Source organism: Mauremys mutica, chromosome 1, assembly GCF_020497125.1.
Source record: "Mauremys mutica isolate MM-2020 ecotype Southern chromosome 1, ASM2049712v1, whole genome shotgun sequence".
Lineage (NCBI taxonomy): Eukaryota > Metazoa > Chordata > Testudines > Geoemydidae > Mauremys > Mauremys mutica.
The window spans coordinates 4,585,138-4,606,681 of NC_059072.1; the positions used below are offsets into that span (position 1 = coordinate 4,585,138).

Here is a 21,544-nt window from a genome sequence, read left to right on the forward strand (position 1 = left end):
GGGTGGGGTGTTGGGATGAAGGATGGTTCACAGGGTGCTGGCTCCAGGAGGGGTCTCAGCGCTGGGCCTTGGGATGTGGCCTCCCGCCGAGCGGCTCTTGCCTTGGGCTGCTCCCGGTCGGCATCACAGTGAGGCTAAGGCACCCTGCCCCCCACACCTCTGGGGCCTCCCTGGCCACTTCTGGGAGCAGTGTGGGGCCAGGGTAGGCAAGGAGCCTGACTTAGAGGCAGCCCTGCTGCGCCACTAGAGATCACAATTGACTGGGAGATTCTCTAGGATAGAACAGTCGATCACCATTGACCAGTTGGTGACCCCTGATCTAACCTAAACCTCCCTTGCTGCAGATTAACCCATGTCCCTAACATGGAGCTGTCTCTTTAAGAGCTCTCTGGTGGGGCAGGGTGGATAGGAGTGAGTTGTGTCTGGGTCATTGTTGCTAGGCAGATTTCGCACTCCCCAGCCAGAAGCTTCTGGAATTGGGGGTGGTCGTTTAGGGGCTGCTCCAATAGGTTCCCTGGTGCTGGGCTCAGACTCCATGAGGGCAGCAGTCAGGGCAGCTGCTTTGCGCCAGGCCCTGTGCTCTGTGCAGCAGGGAGAAGCTGGGCCCAGGAGCAGGAAACAGGCTGTTTGCCCGAAGTCGGAAGCATTTTGCAGCAGGTCAGTGATATTGTTACAACCCTCCAACAGGGAAGCCTGGGGAATGTAAATTACAGGGGAAACTGGGAGGGAAATGTAATTTATTTTATTTTAATTGTACACTTTGAATTTTTGATTTTAGCCAAACTCCTTTAATTAAATTGTCTCAACAAGTGTGAGTCACCAACTTTTCTGTAAATGTGATCGTGGGAAAGAGTCCTTTATGTTTTGCTGTTCTCAGTTTTGCATTTACTTGCAACAGAGTTGGGTTTTTTTAAATCTATATACTTAATGGGGTGGTTGGTTAATCAGTCTGCCTGGATTTCAAGGGAAGATTCCTGAAAACAATTGGAAGGAAGATGTTGCTTTTGACTCAGCAGACTGTGTAGATTTAGTGAACGGAGACTTTAACTGAGACTCCAGTGAACTCAGCCTAAGCTTTAGGGAACCCAAGATCCTTTTCAGCTATCCTACCACCTAACCAGTTATTCCCCATTTTGTAGTTGTGCTGTGATGTTGGTAAACCAAGTGTCAGCTGAGAACTGACAAACTCACCCATCCAATGAGAAAGAAGCCTTGTGTAATGCAAATGAAGAAATTTAATGGGAAGGTGGAAATTTTTGTGCATTTGAAGGCAAGCGGTCACTGTGTGTGCTGATCAAAGACCTTAAATTCATCCTTCTCCCTCTGCCATCAGAGAAGGAGTCCACATCGGTTGTGACTCTCTGAGCTTCTTTATGTGAGAAGAAACTATAAGTATGGACACAAGGGAAAATTCTTCATCTCTGGACTGGTGGGATTCTCACAGGCAGAATAATGGAATGAGAAGAAGAGTTCCTCTGGGTCGCCCAAAAACTGCCAGTTTCCCAAATCTTTGCTGCCTTTAGGAATTCTAGACTGTGACTATCCTGTACATATATTTTTATATGCTTTCACATCTCAATAACTCTCATTCCTTTCTCTTAGCTAGTAACTTTAGTTAGTTTACTGTCGAATTGACTAGCAGTGTTTTTCATGTGAGATCTTGGATGCAAATCGACCTGGGTGAGTGTGGAACTAGATACAATGTGACTATTTTCTTGATTTTTGCAGGAAGTCACCACCATTTAGCACACAGTCCAGCTTGCCGGCGAGGCAAGAGAGACTGGAGTGTGTAAGGGGACCGTCTGTGACTCCATTGTCAAACTATTATAGTACTTTGGAAGTTTCACACTTGATACTTATAAATATAGAGCATAGCACCAGCTAGGATCTCGGCCCTGCTTTTTGACAGTCTACCCTGAGGACCATGAGTCTCTCCAGACAACGTCTCATATGCATTGGATATTTTTCCTAAGTGAAATACTTTGCACTTGTCTTTACCTTTCTCCTTTTCTCTCTCTTTAATCAGAGTCTGCTGATGGCTGCTCTGAGAAAACCATCTCTCTGTCCCTGCCTCCCCCAGGTCTTCAGGGAGAGCCTGCCCCAGTAACCATCCGATCACCTGCAGAGTCTCGGGCTCCCCGTTCCCCAGCCACATGCAAGCAGGGCAGATGAGCAGGAGAACACCCTGTCATGGGTTTGGTCACAGAGACCTCCTTGGGATTGTCACCTGATGTGCTGAAATTACCTTTGATACCATTTTCCCTGTCAGCCTGGGACTTCCAGAACCCTGTCTTGTTGAGCCAGAGACACTAGCGTGATGCAGCCCAGATCCAGCGTGTGGTCTATATCCCCAAAGCTACAGACTTAACTGAAAACAGCTCAGCAGATTATCTGTCTCCAGCCTCCAGACACGCAGTTGCCAATGGGATCCACCCCCCGCAAAAATTCAATTTACTCTGTATTAAGCTTACACAGGGTAAATTCGTAAACTGTCCGCTCTCTATAACACTGATAGAGAGACATGCACAGCTGTTTGCACTTACTCTGGCTTTCTTAATAAACAAAAGTGATTTTATTAAGTTTCCCAAGTAGGATTTAAGTGGCTTCAAGTAATATCTGCCAGAATAAAGTAAGTCACAAAGCAGAATATACAAGTCGAAGCCTAATACATTAAGAAACTGATTACAGGTAGTATCTAACCCTCAAAGATCATCCAATAAGCTTCTTTCACAGACTAGACTCCTTCCTAGTCTGGGCCCAGTCCTTTCTCCGGTACCGTCTTTTTTAGATCCAGCAGACATCTCAGGTGGTAAGCAAGGGGTTTCTCAAGATTGGCAGCCCTTTTGTCCTGCTCCACCCCCTTCTATAGCTTTGGCACAGGGCGAGAATCTTTTGTCTGTGCTTGTCCCCATCCCTGCCTCATCAATGGAAAAGTACAAGGATTAAGACGGATTCCAGTAGCATGTGACATGGTCACCTGTCACTGTAAGACCCCAGTCTCCATTCTTCCTGGGTTGGCCCACAAATAGACAGGAAGGTTTGCAGGTAAATAAACCATTTACAACCAATTGTCCTAGTCACTGGAAGTCATCAAGATTCTAAACCATCATTAATGGCCCACAATTTGCATAATTACAATAGGACCTCAGAGTTCTACTTCCTATTTCTAGCTTCACATACAAGAATGATACATGCATACAAAGAGGAGGACTATAGTCTGTAGGATTATAATCTTTCTTAGGATACCTTACAAGAGACCTTTTTCATAAAGCATATTCCAGTTACATTATATTCACACTCATAAGCATATTTCAATAAAACATAAGGAGTGCAAAGTCACACACCCAATGACGAAATGCCGCAGCCACCTCCACTGACAAGAGCTGCCTCTGGTGCCATGCACACTGGCCCCACGTATATCCAGAGGCACTGTCCAGAGGCCCTGAGGAAGCTACACAGTGCATGGTGCTGATCAGTGCTGGAGGCACCAATGCAAACACCAAGGTGGCACATCTCACTGCCCTTGGTAAGAGCTCTTCAGGAGTGTTAGTGTGATAGTGATGATAATGTTGTATTCAGGCCTGTCTATTTGCCTGAGAGAGAATTTTGGGTCTTTTTTGCTCATTTGATTTTTGATACTTTTTACATTCTTACCACTATATGTCAGCAAAGAAGAAAGACGCTGTGTGTTACGTCTGCCCGCAAGCAGATGGCTGGGGGAAGAGATAGATGTAAAGTGTTGCTGGGTAGGGTGGGAGTTTAATACACGAGTGTACATTGAAGGACGGTCCCGTCTCTAACTCCTCTCCCGAGATAAGATCAAGCAGCCTGCCTGGAGGGGGTGGGGATAGGAAACACTAATAGGCCAAAGTATCAGAGGGGTAGCCGTGTTAGTCTGGATCTGTAAAAGCAACAAAGAATCCTGTGGCACCTTATAGACTAACAGACGTTTTGCAGCATGAGATTTTTTCACCCACGAAAGCTCATGCTGCAAAACGTCTGTTAGTCTATAAGGTGCCACAGGATTCTTTGTTGCTAATAGGCCAAAGAAATGCCTGTCCCTGACCGAAACACAACCTCATTCCTTATTCGGGGCTGTTTGGTTTTTCCTTCAAAAAAGCTTTGCATTTCCCTTTGATTAACAAACATTGCTCTGTAAAGGATCCTCAGATAATGTACCTCAGTCCAGTTCCATACACTTCAATGATATTCTGTGCCCTACAATTATGGAGAGGCATTTTATCCTGTTCAGGTTAGAAGAAATCCTGGCGAGGGTCAATTTTGCACTTTGAAATTATTCTAATTCTGGCTGAAAATCTTAATCAGAGAAGGAGCTTCCAGAATGCTCTAGGCTGATCAGACTTGCAATTAATCCCACAGCAAACTGACCATTGAAGAAGTTCCCCTTAACTCATTCTTGTGTGTCTTCCTTTTCTTTATTAGCTGAATTCTCTCACAAGACCCAGTTATCTTGGCTGGCCATCCATGGAGATGCAATGGCTGATGGTTTCCATTGATTTCACTGTCTATTAGATATGAGCAGCTGAGGATGGACGTGCAGAAAGGTTTTCTCTAATCCAGGGTGGGTAAGGTGCCTTCCTTCAATCTCAAGTTGATGGAACTCTCCTCCTTTACGCTGGTTCAGCATCTACCCTTCAACTTTAAAATATATATAAATGGGAAATGCAAAGTTTCATTGAATGAAAATCAAAGAGCCCCAATTTCAGAGGCTCGGACTCATGAAGTGAGAACTGGAGTGACAGCTGAGACCTTGACATGCAATTTTAAAGAGAATCTCATCTGCATTATTGGAACATTTAATCCCATTAAAAAGTTACTACTATTATAATAATACACCTCTTTGACCATATAAAACATGATGTGTGTTTGTAAAGTGCTTTGAAATGCTAAGATCAGAGGACACTTCAGATGATCCACCCTACATATTACAATTATACCTGTTTACCATGGCAAGTTTCAGTGAAGGTCAGACAGGGAGCGACTGACAGAGTCAAAACTGAACCCCCACTTCTTCAGTAGCATCATCTAACATGTCTACCCATCTAATACATTACATTTCATGGCTTCCAAATAAATCACTCACCTGAGAGTAACTCTTAGAGAGGCTCATTCTGGGTTTTTTCTTTATTTTATTTTTAATTTTTTTTTGGAGGATCTTAGTGGTGAAACATCTTCTCATGTAAGAGTGAACAACAATCAACCACCTAAAGTCTTGCCATGGACATTAATTCTCTTTGTTTGAAGGTTTAGCCTCAGTGGTGCATATTTACACTTGAGCAGACACATTGTATGGTCCCAAAAATTTTTCCATTTGAATCCTATATTGAGATTTGTATTCCTACACTGCACAGGAACAAGCTTGAATTCCATCGGAAAATTTCAGATTCTTGCCTGCTCATGGATGGAGAGATGTTTTCTGATGGAGTAGAGATTCCAAGACTTAACTTAAGCCTTATCTACAAAAGAGGATTGAATCCTTTCACTCGTCATCATCCCTACTTTGACCCGTGAGCAAATCTGTTCTAGGCAGCCCTTTGTGACCTCATTAGTGACACACGTGGAGGTCCAATATTAAGTACAGTTTTACTCACCGTAGGGTAAGTTTCACCCCTAGGCTGACGGCCATCACAAAGGCCCATGTTCCACTTAGGTCCCGGCTAAGATCCAGTTTGTAAGTTTAGTGGGACTAAAATTGTTCATAGTGCATTTTACTATACCCCTGCCAACAGGTGAATATCAAATATAAGGTCCTGACAGGAAACATGCTGGAGAAAATGGAATGATTCCGATTGTCTTCAAAAGGAATTGGATCTGACCCAGTGAGGATGGAGATGGTGAGAATGCAGAAAAATGGCTCCCTCCTTCCTAGCAGGTTTACAATGAAGGACCCAATGCACCTGGCCACGACCAGTATGAATTGAAAGGCCCAAACTGGATTCCTTCCATCAGTGCCAGTTGTGCTATTGATGCCGCTCAGAATCACCTTCACATTCATTCTCACTGCAACCACAAAAAAGTCAGTAAAATGACACAAGGAATGCAGTTGGCCCATACAATATTAAGATGAAAGAAAGATGAAGAGTGCAACGTGCACGTCACACCCTCTGACGCTAAGATTGGCCCAATGATCAAAGCCCCTGAGGAAAACAGCTCCAGCCAAAGGAGGACATAGCAAGGCAATCAAGTTTGTTTGGCAACTAATTAGGACCTCCATCACAAACAGCATCGCAGATCGTCCAGGCAGTCCTAGGAACTGTATAAAAGTGCTCACAACTCAGGGCTCTTCTAATCATTTCTCCGGACTTCATCTCCTCGGTGAGTTGGTAAGTCCAATTACACTCAATTGCTTACGAACTCTAGAGATGTGACAGTAGGGGCTATTTTCATTGAAGACTGAATCTTGCTTTTATTCATGTGTTTTTATATGAGGGATCAGGGGTTCTTCCATAATTATCTTGTATATTTATTGAGTTGCAGGCACTGGTGGATTCATGGGAAACATATTTCCTATTACCTGGAAAAAGAATTAGGGCATTTAAATCTTTTCAGTAACCTCAGAAAGTCACTTACCCATATTTCATTTATCTGAATTAGGAATACATTTCCCTGGGTTAATAGAGAAAGGGCCAGTTCAGTGCGCTCCTACTTTCTTCTGAAGCAGCTGTTACTCCTCACTATTGGAGACACAAAAATGGATGAAGATGAGAAACGGTGTGCTCTAATCTAGCAATTCGTATGTTCTTCTGAGTGAAAAATCCACTGCTTCTCCTCAGATGGTATAAATTAATGTCACCTTATGGAAGTCAGTGGACCTGAACTCATTTTACCCCAGCTAAGGAGCATGTCCTTAGTGATTTCTTTGGAGAAAAGTAAAGTTTTCTGTTTATTCATCAGCAATTATTGATGACTTCCAAGCTTTGGAAACCCGATGAGCCCTACTCTGACACTGGACTCAACGCATTTGCATGCAGAGGTTAAATTCAGAAATGAAAGGAAGTGATTACCATAATCCCAGGCATGTCCTCTTTGAGAAATGTCTACAATGGACCCAGAATCGCAGGTGTCTATCATGGAAAGAGTGATGCTTATTCTAGTTGGTGTTTTTCAGATAATGTTCTAGATAGGCGCTCAAAGGGACCAGTTTGGAGGGAAGTTTAGTGCGAGTGGAGAAGAAGCCTAGAAAGAGAAAATAGGAACAAATACATGGCCACATACATAGAGACTAAGGCCACTTCTCCTCTCTCTTGCCCGCCCCGTGCAGACCTCGCTGCAATAGTCACCAAGCTTTGAAGCCTGTCTTCCACCGGCACTTGTACCTTCTTTTGACTCTAGTCCCTGTTGTGTGTTTCAGGTTTACCTCCATCCCAGAAAGATGACTTGCTCCAGCCTGTGCTATCCAGAATGCGGAGTGGCCCGGCCCTGTCCGGTCACTGGTACCTGCAACGAGCCGTGCGTTAGGCAGTGCCAAGACTCTGAAGTGATCATCAGACCCTCACCAGTTGTCGTGACCCTCCCAGGACCCATTCTCAGCAATTTCCCTCAACACAGTGCAGTGGGAGCTGTAGGAGCACCTGTGGTCGGACCCGGTTACGGAGGCTCATTCGGTTGGGGGGGATTGCACGGCTATGGAGGCCATTACGGAGGATTGTATGGTTTAGGTGGATACGGTGGATATGGTGGTTACGGCGGCCGTTATGGTTATGGGGGATTATGTGGTTATGGGGGATACTGCGGTTACCCAGGTGGTTATGGTTATGGGGGATTATGTGGTTATGGGGGATACTGTGGTTACCCAGGCTTCTGTGGTTACGGAGGATTATGGGGATATGGGGGATATGGCCGTAGGTATCTCGGTGGATACTGTGGGTCATGCTAAACCCAGCAGGAACATCCGTGGAAAAAGGAAGAACCAGGAAATTAACAGCCAGATACAGATTCACCCATGATCTTTTGGGCATGGCTTTCAGAAGTACTGGGCAAACAGGGCTCCAGCTGAACTCAGTGGGAGCTGTGTGTGCTCAGCACCTTGGGCTGACAGCCATGCTGCCTTTCTAATGTTACGCTTTATGACTCTTTCTGCCAAGGCTTTCCCACCCGTGTGCTGATTCTCGCTTTCACCTGTGGACTCAATCTGAATTAGGCGCAGCCTCTTTATACTGACCCCGCTGTGTAAAGGAAACAAGGGCCTTAAGACAGATATCAGTTACATTTGTTGTTAGTTAAGTCCCTTTAGAAGGGAAAAAGAGACCTTGATGTCAAGGAGAATTAGGCCCGACATGTTCTACCCTTTCCATCAAGACGTATCTTTAGCACCTCACTTTGACCTTTTCTGAGGCCGACATTTAGGGAGAAGTTGCCTAATTTTCTGCTTTTATTTTGTTTTGTCTCATTTCCCAACCACTGGGCTAAAACAAGGGCCTTAAAATGGTTGTAAAGGGGACTTGTTTGTCAACCTCTGCAGCTGCACCAATGCAAGCAGAACATCTTGTCTGAAATACACCCATTGAGGCCTGCGATCGGTCATGGCCCTTCTTGAAACACTGGAAATACATTCTTTCTGCTCTGTAGTATTACTTCTGTAACTGTGTACTGCCAATTTCATTTGCATTAAAAACTCTGCTGCATCATAATATCGGTCTCCTGGTTCTCCTTGTTCCTCCCTCCTTGCTTAAAAATCACAAAATTCCTCCCTGTGGAACCGGTAGCACTGAGCACTTCTCCACTTACAATTTTCAAAGATCTGGAGTGATAGGGGAATCCAGAGTTGTAGTGGCTGATAGCTTTCTGCAGGCCCTGAGTACCAGGGTGCAGTTCCTCCCTGTATTACCTATTTTAGCAAAGAGTTTTTTCCTGGAAAAAACAGACCCATTTTTCACTTCAAGAATATAAGTGTTTCCTTTGGTATCAAGAAGACTAACCATATGGTTCGTGGTGAGCATCTGGGTGAGTCACTGAACGACAGTGACCCTGGTTTTTGTATGTGTCACCTGGCCTCAGTGGCTCACAGCTGAGAATACCAGATTCAGGACAAACTGTTGAGGGATATGGCAGACTCACCTCACGCTGGTGGTTATTCTGACATTAGATCCCAAGCTAGTAAAAAAGTGGAATTTCTGTCTCAATACAGTGGTTAACAAGAATTCAAAAATGCAGTCTCCAGCCCTTATTTCACCACCCCAACACTTTATGATGACTGGTTATTAAAAACCTATTTCATCACATAGAAGATTCTGCTTAACCTAAGAGATCAGACACATAGCCAGGCCACTATCTAACTCAGATCTAAGGCAGTCCCCCACCTATGGGAGCAGCAGAGTCAGCACTGGAGGTGGGGGCAGCACGCAGAGACCCCTATTCCTTCCCCAGGGGCTGCCGGGATATGCTGGTTACTTCCTGGAAGTGGTGCGGGGCCAGGGGAGGCAGGGAGCCTGCCTTAAAACCCACTGCACCACCTACCGGGAACTGCCTGACGTAATGTCAGTCTGAGCCCACACCCCTTGTTCCCCCTGCACTCCTGCTCCAGCCCACACACCCTCTCCTGCACGGAACCCCCCCATACACACACAGTCCGGTGAACCCTCCTGCACACACACAGCCTTCCAGTGCTTGTACCCCGCATCCCTTCTGCACCCCAGGCCCCATGCCCCAGGTTTAGTTCTTTCCCACACTCCAATCCCCTCGGCCGCAGCCCAGAGCCAGCACTCGCTCCCGCACCCCAACTCCCAAGCTCAGCCCCGTGAAAGTGAGTGAAAGTAAGGGAAAGCAAGTGATGGAGGGAGGGGGGATGGAGTAGGGCCACCCAGAGGATTCAGGGGGCCTGGGGTATTCAGCGGCAGGGGCCCCCCACTTCAGCTATAATTCGGCGGCACGAGAATTTTCCGGGGCCTCCAGAGTCAGTGAAGGACTCCGCTCCAGGGGCCCTGAAAAACTCTTGTATAGGCCCCTGCGGGGCTCGGGCCCTGGGGCAAATTCCCCACTTGCCCCCCCCCCCGGGTGGCCCTGGGATGGACTGAATGGGGTTGGGCTGCAGAGAAGGAGTGAAGTGGGGGATGGAGTCTTGGGGAAGGGGCAGAGGTGAGACAACAGTGTTTGGATTTGGTTGACTGGATAGTTGGCAACCCTATCAGGAGCCCTCAGAGAAAACAAAACCCCATTTCCATCATCACCGCTCCTCCCGGCGCTAAGGATAAATGTAAAAACCAACGTATCTCTGGCATGTCATTTGAGAGCATTTTGAAGAATTAACTCTCCAACAGAGACTCTGCGGAAACATAATTATGGAGTCAGTAGCCGTCTCTGAATATTTCTCCTTTTTCCAGGACATTTTTCTCTTCTCCTCTAATGGAATGTCCAGTGACTTGTAGCATGAAGCATCCATCTGGAAAGTTGTCTTTTAAGGCAACCTACTGGAGGGGGTTAAATTCAACTGAGTCAGCTCCTTGACATGAGCTTTGAACTTACTTTGCAATGGTGGAGCTGTAGGGGAATGAGGCAGAAATAGATCAGCCTCATATTGAGAATTTTTTATTTCATTGCACCAATATAACTCCATGAAATTAATCTTCTTCTCATTCTTTGCCCTGATGTGTTCATCAACTGGTCAGCAGCAATCTCCACTCCTTGCTGAAATGACATGACCAAAAGATGTTTTCACAAGTATGTTGCAAACACACCTTTTCTTTTCTTTAAATTGGAAGGCCTAGGAAATCTGGACCTGTGAATTCCAGGGAGAGCATTTCAAACAAGAATTCAGACCTAAGAGAATTGCACCGGGGCTAAATAAAACAATAGTTCAATGATCTGACTTCCGGATGGAGCTAAGCCAACCTCTTTCCAAAGGAGTCATTGATTTTATATAAAAGCCCATTTTTCTGAAGTGCTGAGTACTCAAAAGTCCCACTGAAGCAAACCGGAGCGGTTCACGCTCAACATTTATTTATAACAGGCTACAAGGTTTCCTGAGTTGTGCGCCAACACTGGAGGTATCCAAACCTGGACGACACTTTTGGCCAAACAATGTCAAAGCCTTTGGCAATATGAAAAGATAACGAAAGGACGAGCAATTAAATTAGAAGACCAGTAGTATGAGGTAGTATATATTTGAATTTGGAATAAAGGGGAGTTGAAACTTGTCAAAATAAAGAATAAAGAAGGAAAGCAGAGTAGCAAGACTAGATTTCCCTGGTTTCATGAAAGGCCGTGTCCTATCAGCAGCTCCAAACTGATGTATTTCTCACACAGTTCTCTTGCATCTTTATTGCAGTTGCAGAGTTTGACAATCAAATCTGTCTGCCACCTGTTCTTCCCTCCTGCGTGACTGGAGCAACTTCATCCCTTTGTGTGACCTGACTTAGCTCCTAGACCTTAAGCACATGATTTCCAGTACAGATACATAATTATCTGTACAATGATCTGATCATTAAACATTATCTGTCCGTACACTTTGCAATGATTATGATGACCAGCGGGCTCTCGGCTCTGGGCACAGCCCTCACATAGCACCTGTTGTAAACTTAACCTGTACACATCCAGCTGCAGGGTATCCCTGTAAAACGCCATGCAATTCTGTGTCTGCTGAAGGCCTTGGGTCACACCTCACCCCTTGCACTCCCTCTGTTACTGGCTAATCTGCATGCGTCAGCTTGGAACCCTCTTGCCCAGACAGTGCCTCTGCCACCACATTTCCTTTGCCTTTAATATGGACAATTTCCATATCATATTCCTGCAGCGCTGTGCTCCAGGGCATCAGTCTGGAGTTGGTAACTTTTCTGCCGTGTAGCCGTACCAAAGGAGGACAATCTGTAAGGGTCTCCCTTGGAAGCTTGTTCCAATACTCAACTATTGTTACAGTTAGCAAGGTTTCCCTAATATGTCACCTAAATCTCCCTTGATGCAGGTTAAGGTTGTGCCATCGGATGTCACCAGTGTGGTGCTTGTAGTAAGAGGAGGTCCTAAGATATAAACCTTGGTATCAGAGGCCTGGTATGAGGCCTGAGGCCTAAACTAAAGTAATGGTCAAGACTTTGCTAACATAAAGCAAAGTCAAGGTGTGAGCCAGAGGTAGGCCCTGCTCACAGAAGCTGGCACAAAAAAGGGCTGATGCTGCATAAACATATATTCACCTAGCATAAACACAGCACTAGAACACACTATACTGAAACATTCCATAGATAATAGGAGAACAGGCTGGCCCATCCCAATGACAGGGGCAAAAGGGTAAAATGATGGATAGAGTTGTTTTGTTCGAACCAACATGTACAAGGTAGAAGGCGGTGCCTTAATACTTAGAAAGGTTGTAACCTGCTACGTAGAAAGATTGCACTTCAATACGTCAGGTGTGATGTGTAACTTGTTTGTATCTGTGTATAAGAATGCATTCCTTGGGAGGTGCCTTTTGTCCAGCCTAGGGGCAGTGGAAATCCCGCCACTGACTGAGCTGAGTCCATTGTCAGGGAGTACATATGTACTGGCTAGCTGTATTGTAGCAGCACCTTGCACTACGTTTGCCGGGGAGCTGGAGGCTGTACTTTTTTCGACAATAAACCTGGCCGACGTGCCTTCGTACCTTACTAGACTTTGTGGTTATTGGGGGTTCTTATCGGGTCTGCTGGGTCAGCTATCTTCGAAGAGCTGGGGCAGCACACAGAGGGAACACACGCACGCAGCTGAGTGATATCAACATTGGAGAGAGCAGAGCACCACACCGGTACAGCTCTGACAACAGTGCTTTGCTCTTGTCCAATGTTGATAACAGTTGGTTTCGTGTGTGTGTGTTCCCTCTGTGTGCTGCCTGGGCTCTGCAGATCACTGGCACAGCAGGCTCTGAGAAACCCCCAATGATCACAGACTCTGATAAGGTATGAAGGCACCCAGCCAGGTTTATTAACAAATGAAGCACATGATACTTCCCAGCAGACTCTACTGGACATACTACAAATATGTGCCGCATGCCAAGGGACCGGCTCAGTCAGTGGCAGGACTCTCCACTGTCCCCTCGGCGAGACAAAGATATCCACTCAGGGATGCATTCTTACACACAGGTACAACCAAGTTACACATCACTCCTGACGTATGGAGGTACAACCTCTCTCCGGGTTGGGGTGCTGCCTCTCTGCTGGTACATGTTGGTTGGAACAAACAACTCATTCCATCATATTACCCTTTTGATCCTGTCTTTTAGTATGGGTCACCCTGTTCCTTATTATCTCTGAGGAATGCGTTCGTAGGGGACGGTGCTGGTGCCATCCTGGCCCATGTTTATCCTATTAGCGCTTGATACCCTTTAGATATGTGTATATGTCCAATTAGCAGCCTTCTTGCCAACTTTTGTGAGCAGGGCCTGCCTGTGGCTCACAGAGGGTGACCAGACAGCAAAGGGGAAAAATCAGGATGGGGGTGGGGGGTAAGAGGACCCTATATAAGAAAAAGACCCAAAAATCAGGACTGTCCCTATAAAATCAGGACATCTGGTCACCCTAGGCTCACAGCTGAACTTTGCTTTTTGTTAGCAAACTCTTGACAATTCCTTTGGCTCAGGCTCAGGCCTCTGATACCAGATCACTCATACCAGGGGTTCATGATTCTGGGCCTCATCTTACTACAGGTTGTATTGTCCGGGAGAGGGCTGAGCAGTACAGGACATCCATTTCTGGGGGGAAATATAAGACTGGGTCTGTGCTGGCGTCACCCTGCAGTATGAACAAGGCTGGTAGGAGCTGAGCTGTGCCTGGCTGCAGATCACACGCACACCAAGCTGGAAGCGACTGACGTGCTGGAGCCTGTTGGGGAGCAGCGCAGGACTGGAGGCTACAGAAGCAAAGCAGGGTGCAGGGCACCCCAGGTTAGAGCCCGGGTGACACAGCTACTCACTAGTCTAGACTGTGCCCTGGGTCTGTCACACTCTCACGGCTTTGTCCTGTTCAGGTACCGTTACAATAGGAGACACCCAGGGGCTTTCTGACTCAGTGATTACCCCCGTTTCACGCAGGCTTTGCACCTCCTCCGGAACTTGTTTCTGCATTTCCCCTTCAGCCGGGGATGCTCTGCTAGGAGCAGGGCGGGGCCCTGAGGTTTGCCTGGAGTCTGCAATCTTGGCAGTTAAACCTGGCGAGGAAAATCCCTGTTTGTGGTGCTTCAAAAGGGCCGGCGTTTCCTGCTTTGGAGGTGGATCTAAACCCACCCTGAACTCACGGCTTTCCAGGGGATTGTCTGCCCTGCTCTCCCTGACCAAATCTATTTAAACGGACACAGAATGTTTCAACAAATCAAATTTACTGCCATCTCCCTTTGAGAGTAAGTTTTATTTTATTGATATGCACAGTTTGCACCGTTCCTCTGCCGCTGGGCTTCCTTACATCAGATGTGACGACCTTCACCCCTTCAGTCACCTCAAAAGGTCCTTCCTATAATCCTGCCTTTTGTTTCCCCTCACTGGGGTCGGCACTAACACCAAATCGGCAGTGTCAAACCACCTTTCTCCAGTTCGCCAATCGTATGAAACGTGCTGATTCCCTGACCTTTTTCAAGGCTCTGTCTCTCTCAATTCCTCATTACCTGTAAATTCTCCTTAAAATGAGTGACATACTCTCCTCCAGGCTGTCCTTTTTCCTCAGTACTGCCCTCCCCAGAGCCTCCATCAAATCTAAGGGCTTCTCGACACTGGCGCTTTTCATGGAATTTGCACCACAGTCTGACAAGCTATAGTCACTGGTTAGGCTATTCCAGAGCTTAATTACCCCTAGTGTTATGTTTTTCCTGATAGCTAACCCAGTGGTCTCCAACCTTTTTACACCTGTAGTAAGTAAAGGCCCTGATAAAAGCCCAGTATGAGGCCTGAGGCCTAAACTAAAGTAATGGACAAGACTTAGCTAAAAAGCAAAGTAAGGCTGTGAGCTGAAGGCCGGCTCGGTTCACAGAAGCTGGCAAGAAAAGGGCTGATGTTGCATAAACATATATTCACCTAGCGTACCGAAGTATAAACACAGCACCAGAATACACTATACTGGAACATTCCATAGATAATCAAAGGACAGGCCGACCCATCCCAATGACAGGGGCAAAAGGGTAAAATGATGGATAGAGTTGTTTTGATCGAGCCAACATGTACAAGGTAAGAGGCGGCACCTAAATACGTAGAGCGGTTGAACCTTGCTGCGTAAAGGGGTTGTACCTCATACGTCAGGTGTGATGTGTAACTTGTTTGTATCTGTGTATAAGAATGCATCCCGGGGCGGTGTCTTTGGCCAGCCGAGGGGGCAGTGGAAAGTTCCGCCACTAACTGAGCTGAGTCCAATGTCAGGGAGTACATATGTACTGGCTAGCTGTATCTTAGCAGCACCTTGGACTACGTTTGCCAGGGAGCTGGAGACTGTGCTTTTTTTCGACAATAAACCTGGCCGATGTGCCTTCGTACCTTATTAGACTCTGTGGTTATTGGGGGTTCTCATCGGGTCTGCTGGGTCAGCTATCTGCGCAGAGCTGGGGCAGCACACAGAGGGAACACACGCACGCAGGTGAGTGATATCAACATTGGAGAAAGCAGAGCACCGCACCGGTAGCACTCTGACAACACTGGTGACCCCGACCGCTGATCTGGTGAGTAAGCGACCTGTCCACTGTAAGAATTGCAATCTAACATGGCAGAAAACCTCGAGCTAGGGAACCCCCTGATCCCCTCCCTTTTGATCCCCATGGAGTTTGATAACTCCTGGACCCGCTGGATTGCCAGTAAGGGGGGGCCATATGAATTTAAAAAGGAGAGTGGGGAAACATGGACTGGCATATGTAGAGCGATGGTACAAACCGAGGCTCTAAGAAATAGTAATAAAAGTAAAAAAGCAAAACTTTTGCAACTCATGTCTATGGCAGTGAGATGGCTTAAACAGCATGCTGGCATGCTGGCCAAGCAAGTAACAGTAACAAAGAAAGAGTTAAAAGAATCAAAAGAAGCTACACAGCCCTGGAATGCTCCCACCCGATTTGCAGGGTGGCAAGCAGCCCAGAGACAACCAGTACAGGAACAGAGTGAAACACTGGAAACAGCTGTAAGGAACCTACAAAAAATACATGTGCCGTCCCCTGTTATAAATATTGGTGGTAAACAGCAGGCTTCAGGTAGCTACGCTGTGCCTGAAGAATGGGGACAGAAGTGGAAAAAGGTGGCCCTAGTAAAATTAAAAGATGAAACAGGGTCCACTGCATTGCAACCATCACCTTATGATAAAAACCAGGTTCCAGTTAAACTTAAACTGGAACCTAGACTGGTGCCTGTCAGAACGGGACAAGTAAGTGCACAGAAGGAGAGAGGAGCACACAGCACTCTCACTGAATTGGTAAATCAAATGAAGGAAAAAATGGAACAGTTCACAGAGCACATTAGGAGACAGGAGCTGCGACTCGATCGCAGGGGAGTGAATAAAAAAGAATTTCAAAATAAAAAACTGAAATTAAGCAGGTTGACACCTAGAATTAAAGTTGCCCCAAAACAGTTAACTGCAGCAAAAAAGGGCACTCCCACTATCCATTTGGCTTGCACACAAAAGCAACAGACACTGGGGTAACAAATTCAGGTTTTACAAGAGCAGGTAACTACCCCCAATCTCCTCTCAGAGCCAGGATAAAAACCAGGGGCGCAATTCCCAACTGTGCAGGTTCCCAATTGCTTTGACCCATGGAACCACACTCGCGCTCATATCTGAAAATGGAACCTTCTTTCTCAAATATTTTTACATACCAGTTAAGTTTTGTCCTTTATATGATTTCTCAATTTGCTAAACATGCTGCTGCTGCCTGTACTTTCAAATACCTCGATGGAGTTAATCTCTCTTGGCTCAGGTCTCGCTACCTTCCTAGGTTGCTCTTAACTCCCCCTTTCCCCCCACCCCCTGCCTCTCCTCACTTCGTCTCTCTCTTTTTGTTTTAAAAGTTAAAAGTTATAGTTTTTACAGAAGCCTTCAAAAAATAAAGCAACTGAAAACAGAACAAAACAAGAAACAAAAAGAAAACAAGGTAAAAACTTTAAATCCAGTAAATTAATTATTTTAACCCTTCAGGGATACAACAGCTGGAATTATTCCTAACTTTCTTGAAGATATGGTTGCCAAGCAACAGAAATGCACTCTCTGCTTCTAATCCTAACCACTAACTAATATTTGAAACATGGGCTTTTCTTACTTCCATATAGCAGAGTTTTAAAATAATGTTAAATATAAAGTAATGCAAAATTCCCTGTTACCAAATTAATACAATACATTTGGCAAATATTAATATATTTTTATCAAATTTATGCTACAAGTTTTAAATAAGGTAATAACTTTTTACTTTTTATTTTTGGTTGTGTTATTTTGTATAGTTATGAATAGAATTCTGGCGCCATTTGGTTTTAATTGTAAGTTTGACTTGTATGTCATGTGTGTGTCTTGTGTCTATGTTGTGTGTGTCACGTGACTATTTTTTTTTAAATTATTTTTATTTTGTTGCAACAAAAGTCAATTTTATACCCTTTTAAAAATATATATAAGATATGGTACCACACTATTTTAAAATCATGGTTGGGGTGTAATCATAGTATTATTAGCACCAATTTTTGTGCAAAGTTCAAAAAGGTTTCAGTTACAAATATATGTACATATATTTCTGCCTCAACAAATAATGCAATTGCAAACAAAAATAATTCTCTCATCAATTACAGTTTTTTTTTTTTAGTTTTTTTTTAAATTGTTATTCAAAGAAAAAATGTAAGGGGAAACCTCAACATTAAGGTAAAGATAATATTATAAGAATGTCATAACCAAAATGTTTTAAAATAACAATTTATGCATTAAGCTAACCAAACAATTTCAACAGGTTTTCACATTTTCAACAGGTTTCCACCTTTGGCTCCCAAACATAACAAAGCATCATAAAAGTATACCCTCAAATACCCTCAAAGTATTTGCATGTATCTGTATTTAAAAATTATTTTGGTGTAATTTTATAGTTGGTTTAGTTTTATATGCTTTTCTTTTGTTATGTTATGTTAATGGGAAGCAACGGTTGTTAAGGTTTGTGCTTCTAAACAGTTAAAAATGAAGTTGGTATCACAAGCAAATTAACTCTAAAAAGCTTGTTAAAATTATGTTATTAACTCTTTTGCTGAAACAAAGTGTTCAGCAAGGGAAAGCAATATACCTTCTTATGGAAGATTGTGAGCATTTATTTTTGCTGTTAAGCATTACATTTAGTATTAAATATTAGTAATGCACCCCAAATAAAAATGAATGTCTATACAACAATTGCAAAAGTATAGCTTGTGTTATAAAAGGCTCGGTCCCTATTACATTGTTCTTATTACATTGTAAAGAAACTAAGTTAAAACCGTGTATTAAGTTTGGGTTATTGAAAACAAACAAACAAACAAAAAACTTTACTGTGTTAACTAACAAAAGTTGTTTGAGTTGCATCCCACAGACCAAATATGCCAGAAAATATCACACCCTGAAGACACCAGTTCATATCTGTATACAGTGAAGAACCCCCCAAGCATCAAGAAAAGAAAAATGAAGTGTTTTATAAATAAGAGACTGGTCAAATACACCTCTATCTACCATATATGGACAATTAATTTAACAATCAGCTAAAAACCACTAGCTGGACCAGGAAAACTGTCATTTAATTTCTACTTTGTTACTGTGTAAAAACAACTGTATTATTGTTGTACTACTCTATTATTGTACTGCTGTATTATTGCTGTATTGTATGATTGATGTACAATATGTACACGATGTATAACCTTGCTAAATTGTTTAACCAACACACAGGTAAAAATCAACAAACGAATAGCAGCAAACAACATGAAGACAAGGAAAAAACAAATTGGTAAAGAAACTAAGTTACATAGTAACTACAAATTGGGTAAACAAATTTCCTGTTAGTACCAGTCATAATTTGGGTCAGTGACACTGCATCCTAACTGAGGCACATGTTATTCAAAACAATCTTGTTCGGTGTCTGGGTACCAATATTAAATCCTGACACAGCAATATTTGATAAATTGGTTACTGTCTGTTCAGTAGGTTATCTGGAAGACAGCATCCATAAGAAACAACTGGATCTACATCAACCAATGGATCACTTCTGTTTCCTGTCCAGTAAAGCCGACCAGAGGGTGACAACCAGCCTTAAGGATAACCTATAACATGAATGGACAGTACTGTGTAGTAACTAATTACAATATATTTATATATAAAGGCCTCAGTGGTAGTGTCACTACTCCAAATTTCTGTTTTATTTCTCATATCCATAGCACTGTGGACACACTATAATAATCCCTATCCCAGTATTTCAAAACACCCTGATGGGCAATCCCTGAGGATGTGACTTTGCATCCAGTAGTCCGCACTTCGCACTCTAAGCGTATTTTTAATGGGAATTCAGGCCCTAACTGTTGTGGTTTTAATAGGAATGTGTTGCTATATGTCCCGTCAAACAAAGAAAGCCAAGTTGCAAGGTAGAGTGAACAAGGGAATGGAAATGGCAATCAACACTGCTGTGGTACACCCAAACAATCATGTCATGGAATAAGAAGTATAAACACAATTAACAAATTAATAACAATCATCTATAAGCTATATACCTATATAGAGAGAGGTAATGATTAGTATATATTACATTACATAATATACATATTCATATCTATATACATAATATGTATATCCCATATTTTACATTTATATTTACATTTACAGTTGTATATTCTCACAAGGCCCTCAATAAAACACCAAAGAGGCTACTGACACCCCATGTATCCATGGTCCCGGGCCTAACATTCCCAGGCCCAACATAAAGGGACTAAAATAATTGGATAATAAAGTCTGTCTAATAGTCGTACGAGGGAATGTGCAGACTAAAATGACAGATGGGGCATGAGTGTATGGATGGTAAGATAAGGTAACCACATAACAGTGTTTAGCCCACTGGGTTATCTTTAGTCTGTACATGATGCTTTTCGGGGACGATGGGTAAACATCCTCCCCATAAAAAGACAAAAAGCGGGGGAATGTAGTAAGTGCAGGCCCTGATAAAGGCCCAGTATGAGGCCTGAGGCCTAAACTAAAGTAATGGACAAGACTTAGCTAAAAAGCAAAGTAAGGCTGTGAGCTGAAGGCCGGCTCGGTTCACAGAAGCTGGCAAGAAAAGGGCTGATGTTGCATAAACATATATTCACCTAGCATACCGAAGTATAAACACAGCACCACAATACACTATACTGGAACATTCCATAGATAATAAAAGGACAGGCCGACCCATCCCAATGACAGGGGCAAAAGGGTAAAATGATGGATAGAGTTGTTTTGATCGTGCCAACATGTACAAGGTAAGAGGCGGCACCTAAATACGTAGAGCGGTTTGAACCTTCCTGCGTAAAGGGGTTGTACCTCATACGTCAGGTGTGATGTGTAACTTGTTTGTATCTGTGTATAAGAATGCATCCCGGGGCGGTGTCTTTGGCCAGCCGAGGGGGCAGTGGAAAGTCCCGCCACTGACTGAGCTGAGTCCAATGTCAGGGAGTACATATGTACTGGCTAGCTGTATCTTAGCAGCGCCTTGGACTACGTTTGCCAGGGAGCTGGAGACTGTGCTTTTTTCGACAATAAACCTGGCCGACGTGCCTTCGTACCTTACTAGACTCTGTGGTTATTGGGGGTTCTCATCGGGTCTTCTGGGTCAGCTATCTGCGCAGAGCTAGGGCAGAACACAGAGGGAACACACGCACGCAGGTGAGTGATATCAACATTGGAGAAAGCAGAGCACCGCACCGGTAGCACTCTGACAACAACACCCAAGATCACTTTTTGAATTAAAGGGCTATGCAGGATCCCTTCCCTGAGGCCCTGTTCTTTCCGCAAAGCCCTGTCCTGCTCACTCCATCCCTGCATCACTCCCTCGCCCGCTCTGCCCCACCCTCACTCACTTTCACCAGGCTGGGGAGGGGGTCGGGGATTGGGAGGGTTGTGGGCTCTGGTCTGGGCGTGAGGGATTCCCTGTGTGGCCTGAGCCTGGGGCAGAGGGTTGGGGTGCAGGAGGGGATGAGGGGTGCAAGCTCTTGGAGGGAGTTTGGGTGCAGGAGAGGTCTCCAGCCTGGGGTGGGGTGTTGGGATGAAGGATGGTTCACAGGGTGCTGGCTCCAGGAGGGGTCTCAGCGCTGGGCCTTGGGATGTGGCGTCCCGCCGAGCGGCTCTTGCCTTGGGCTGCTCCCGGTCGGCATCACAGTAAGGCTAAGGCACCCTGCCCCCCACACCTCTGGGGCCTCCCTGGCCACTTCTGGGAGCAGTGTGGGGCCAGGGTAGGCAAGGAGCCTGACTTAGAGGCAGCCCTGCTGCGCCACTAGAGATCACAATTGACTGGGAGATTCTCTAGGATAGAGCAGTCGATCACCATTGACCAGTTGGTGACCCCTGATCTAACCTAAACCTCCCTTGCTGCAGATTAACCCACGTCCCTAACAGGGAGCTGTCTCTTTAAGAGCTCTCTGGTGGGGCAGGGT

At 44.8% G+C, this 21,544-nt stretch overlaps 1 protein-coding gene across 2 annotated transcripts; it reads left to right on the forward strand.

Annotated features, from left to right (window-relative positions):
• The first annotated feature begins 545 nt into the window (after positions 1-545).
• On the forward strand, positions 546-7,919 carry LOC123376027 (claw keratin-like). Of its 2 annotated transcripts, none has more exons than XM_045027635.1 (2): positions 546-657; positions 7,373-7,919. In XM_045027635.1, the coding sequence occupies exon 2, from the start codon at positions 7,394-7,396 to the stop codon at positions 7,895-7,897; it is 504 nt and encodes a 167-aa protein (XP_044883570.1). In that variant the 5' UTR covers positions 546-657; positions 7,373-7,393; the 3' UTR covers positions 7,898-7,919. The 2 variants fall into 2 exon arrangements, with proteins under 2 accessions (XP_044883570.1, XP_044883581.1); XM_045027646.1 differs by lacking the exon at positions 546-657 and adding an exon at positions 5,624-6,344.
• Positions 7,920-21,544: the final 13,625 nt, after the last annotated feature.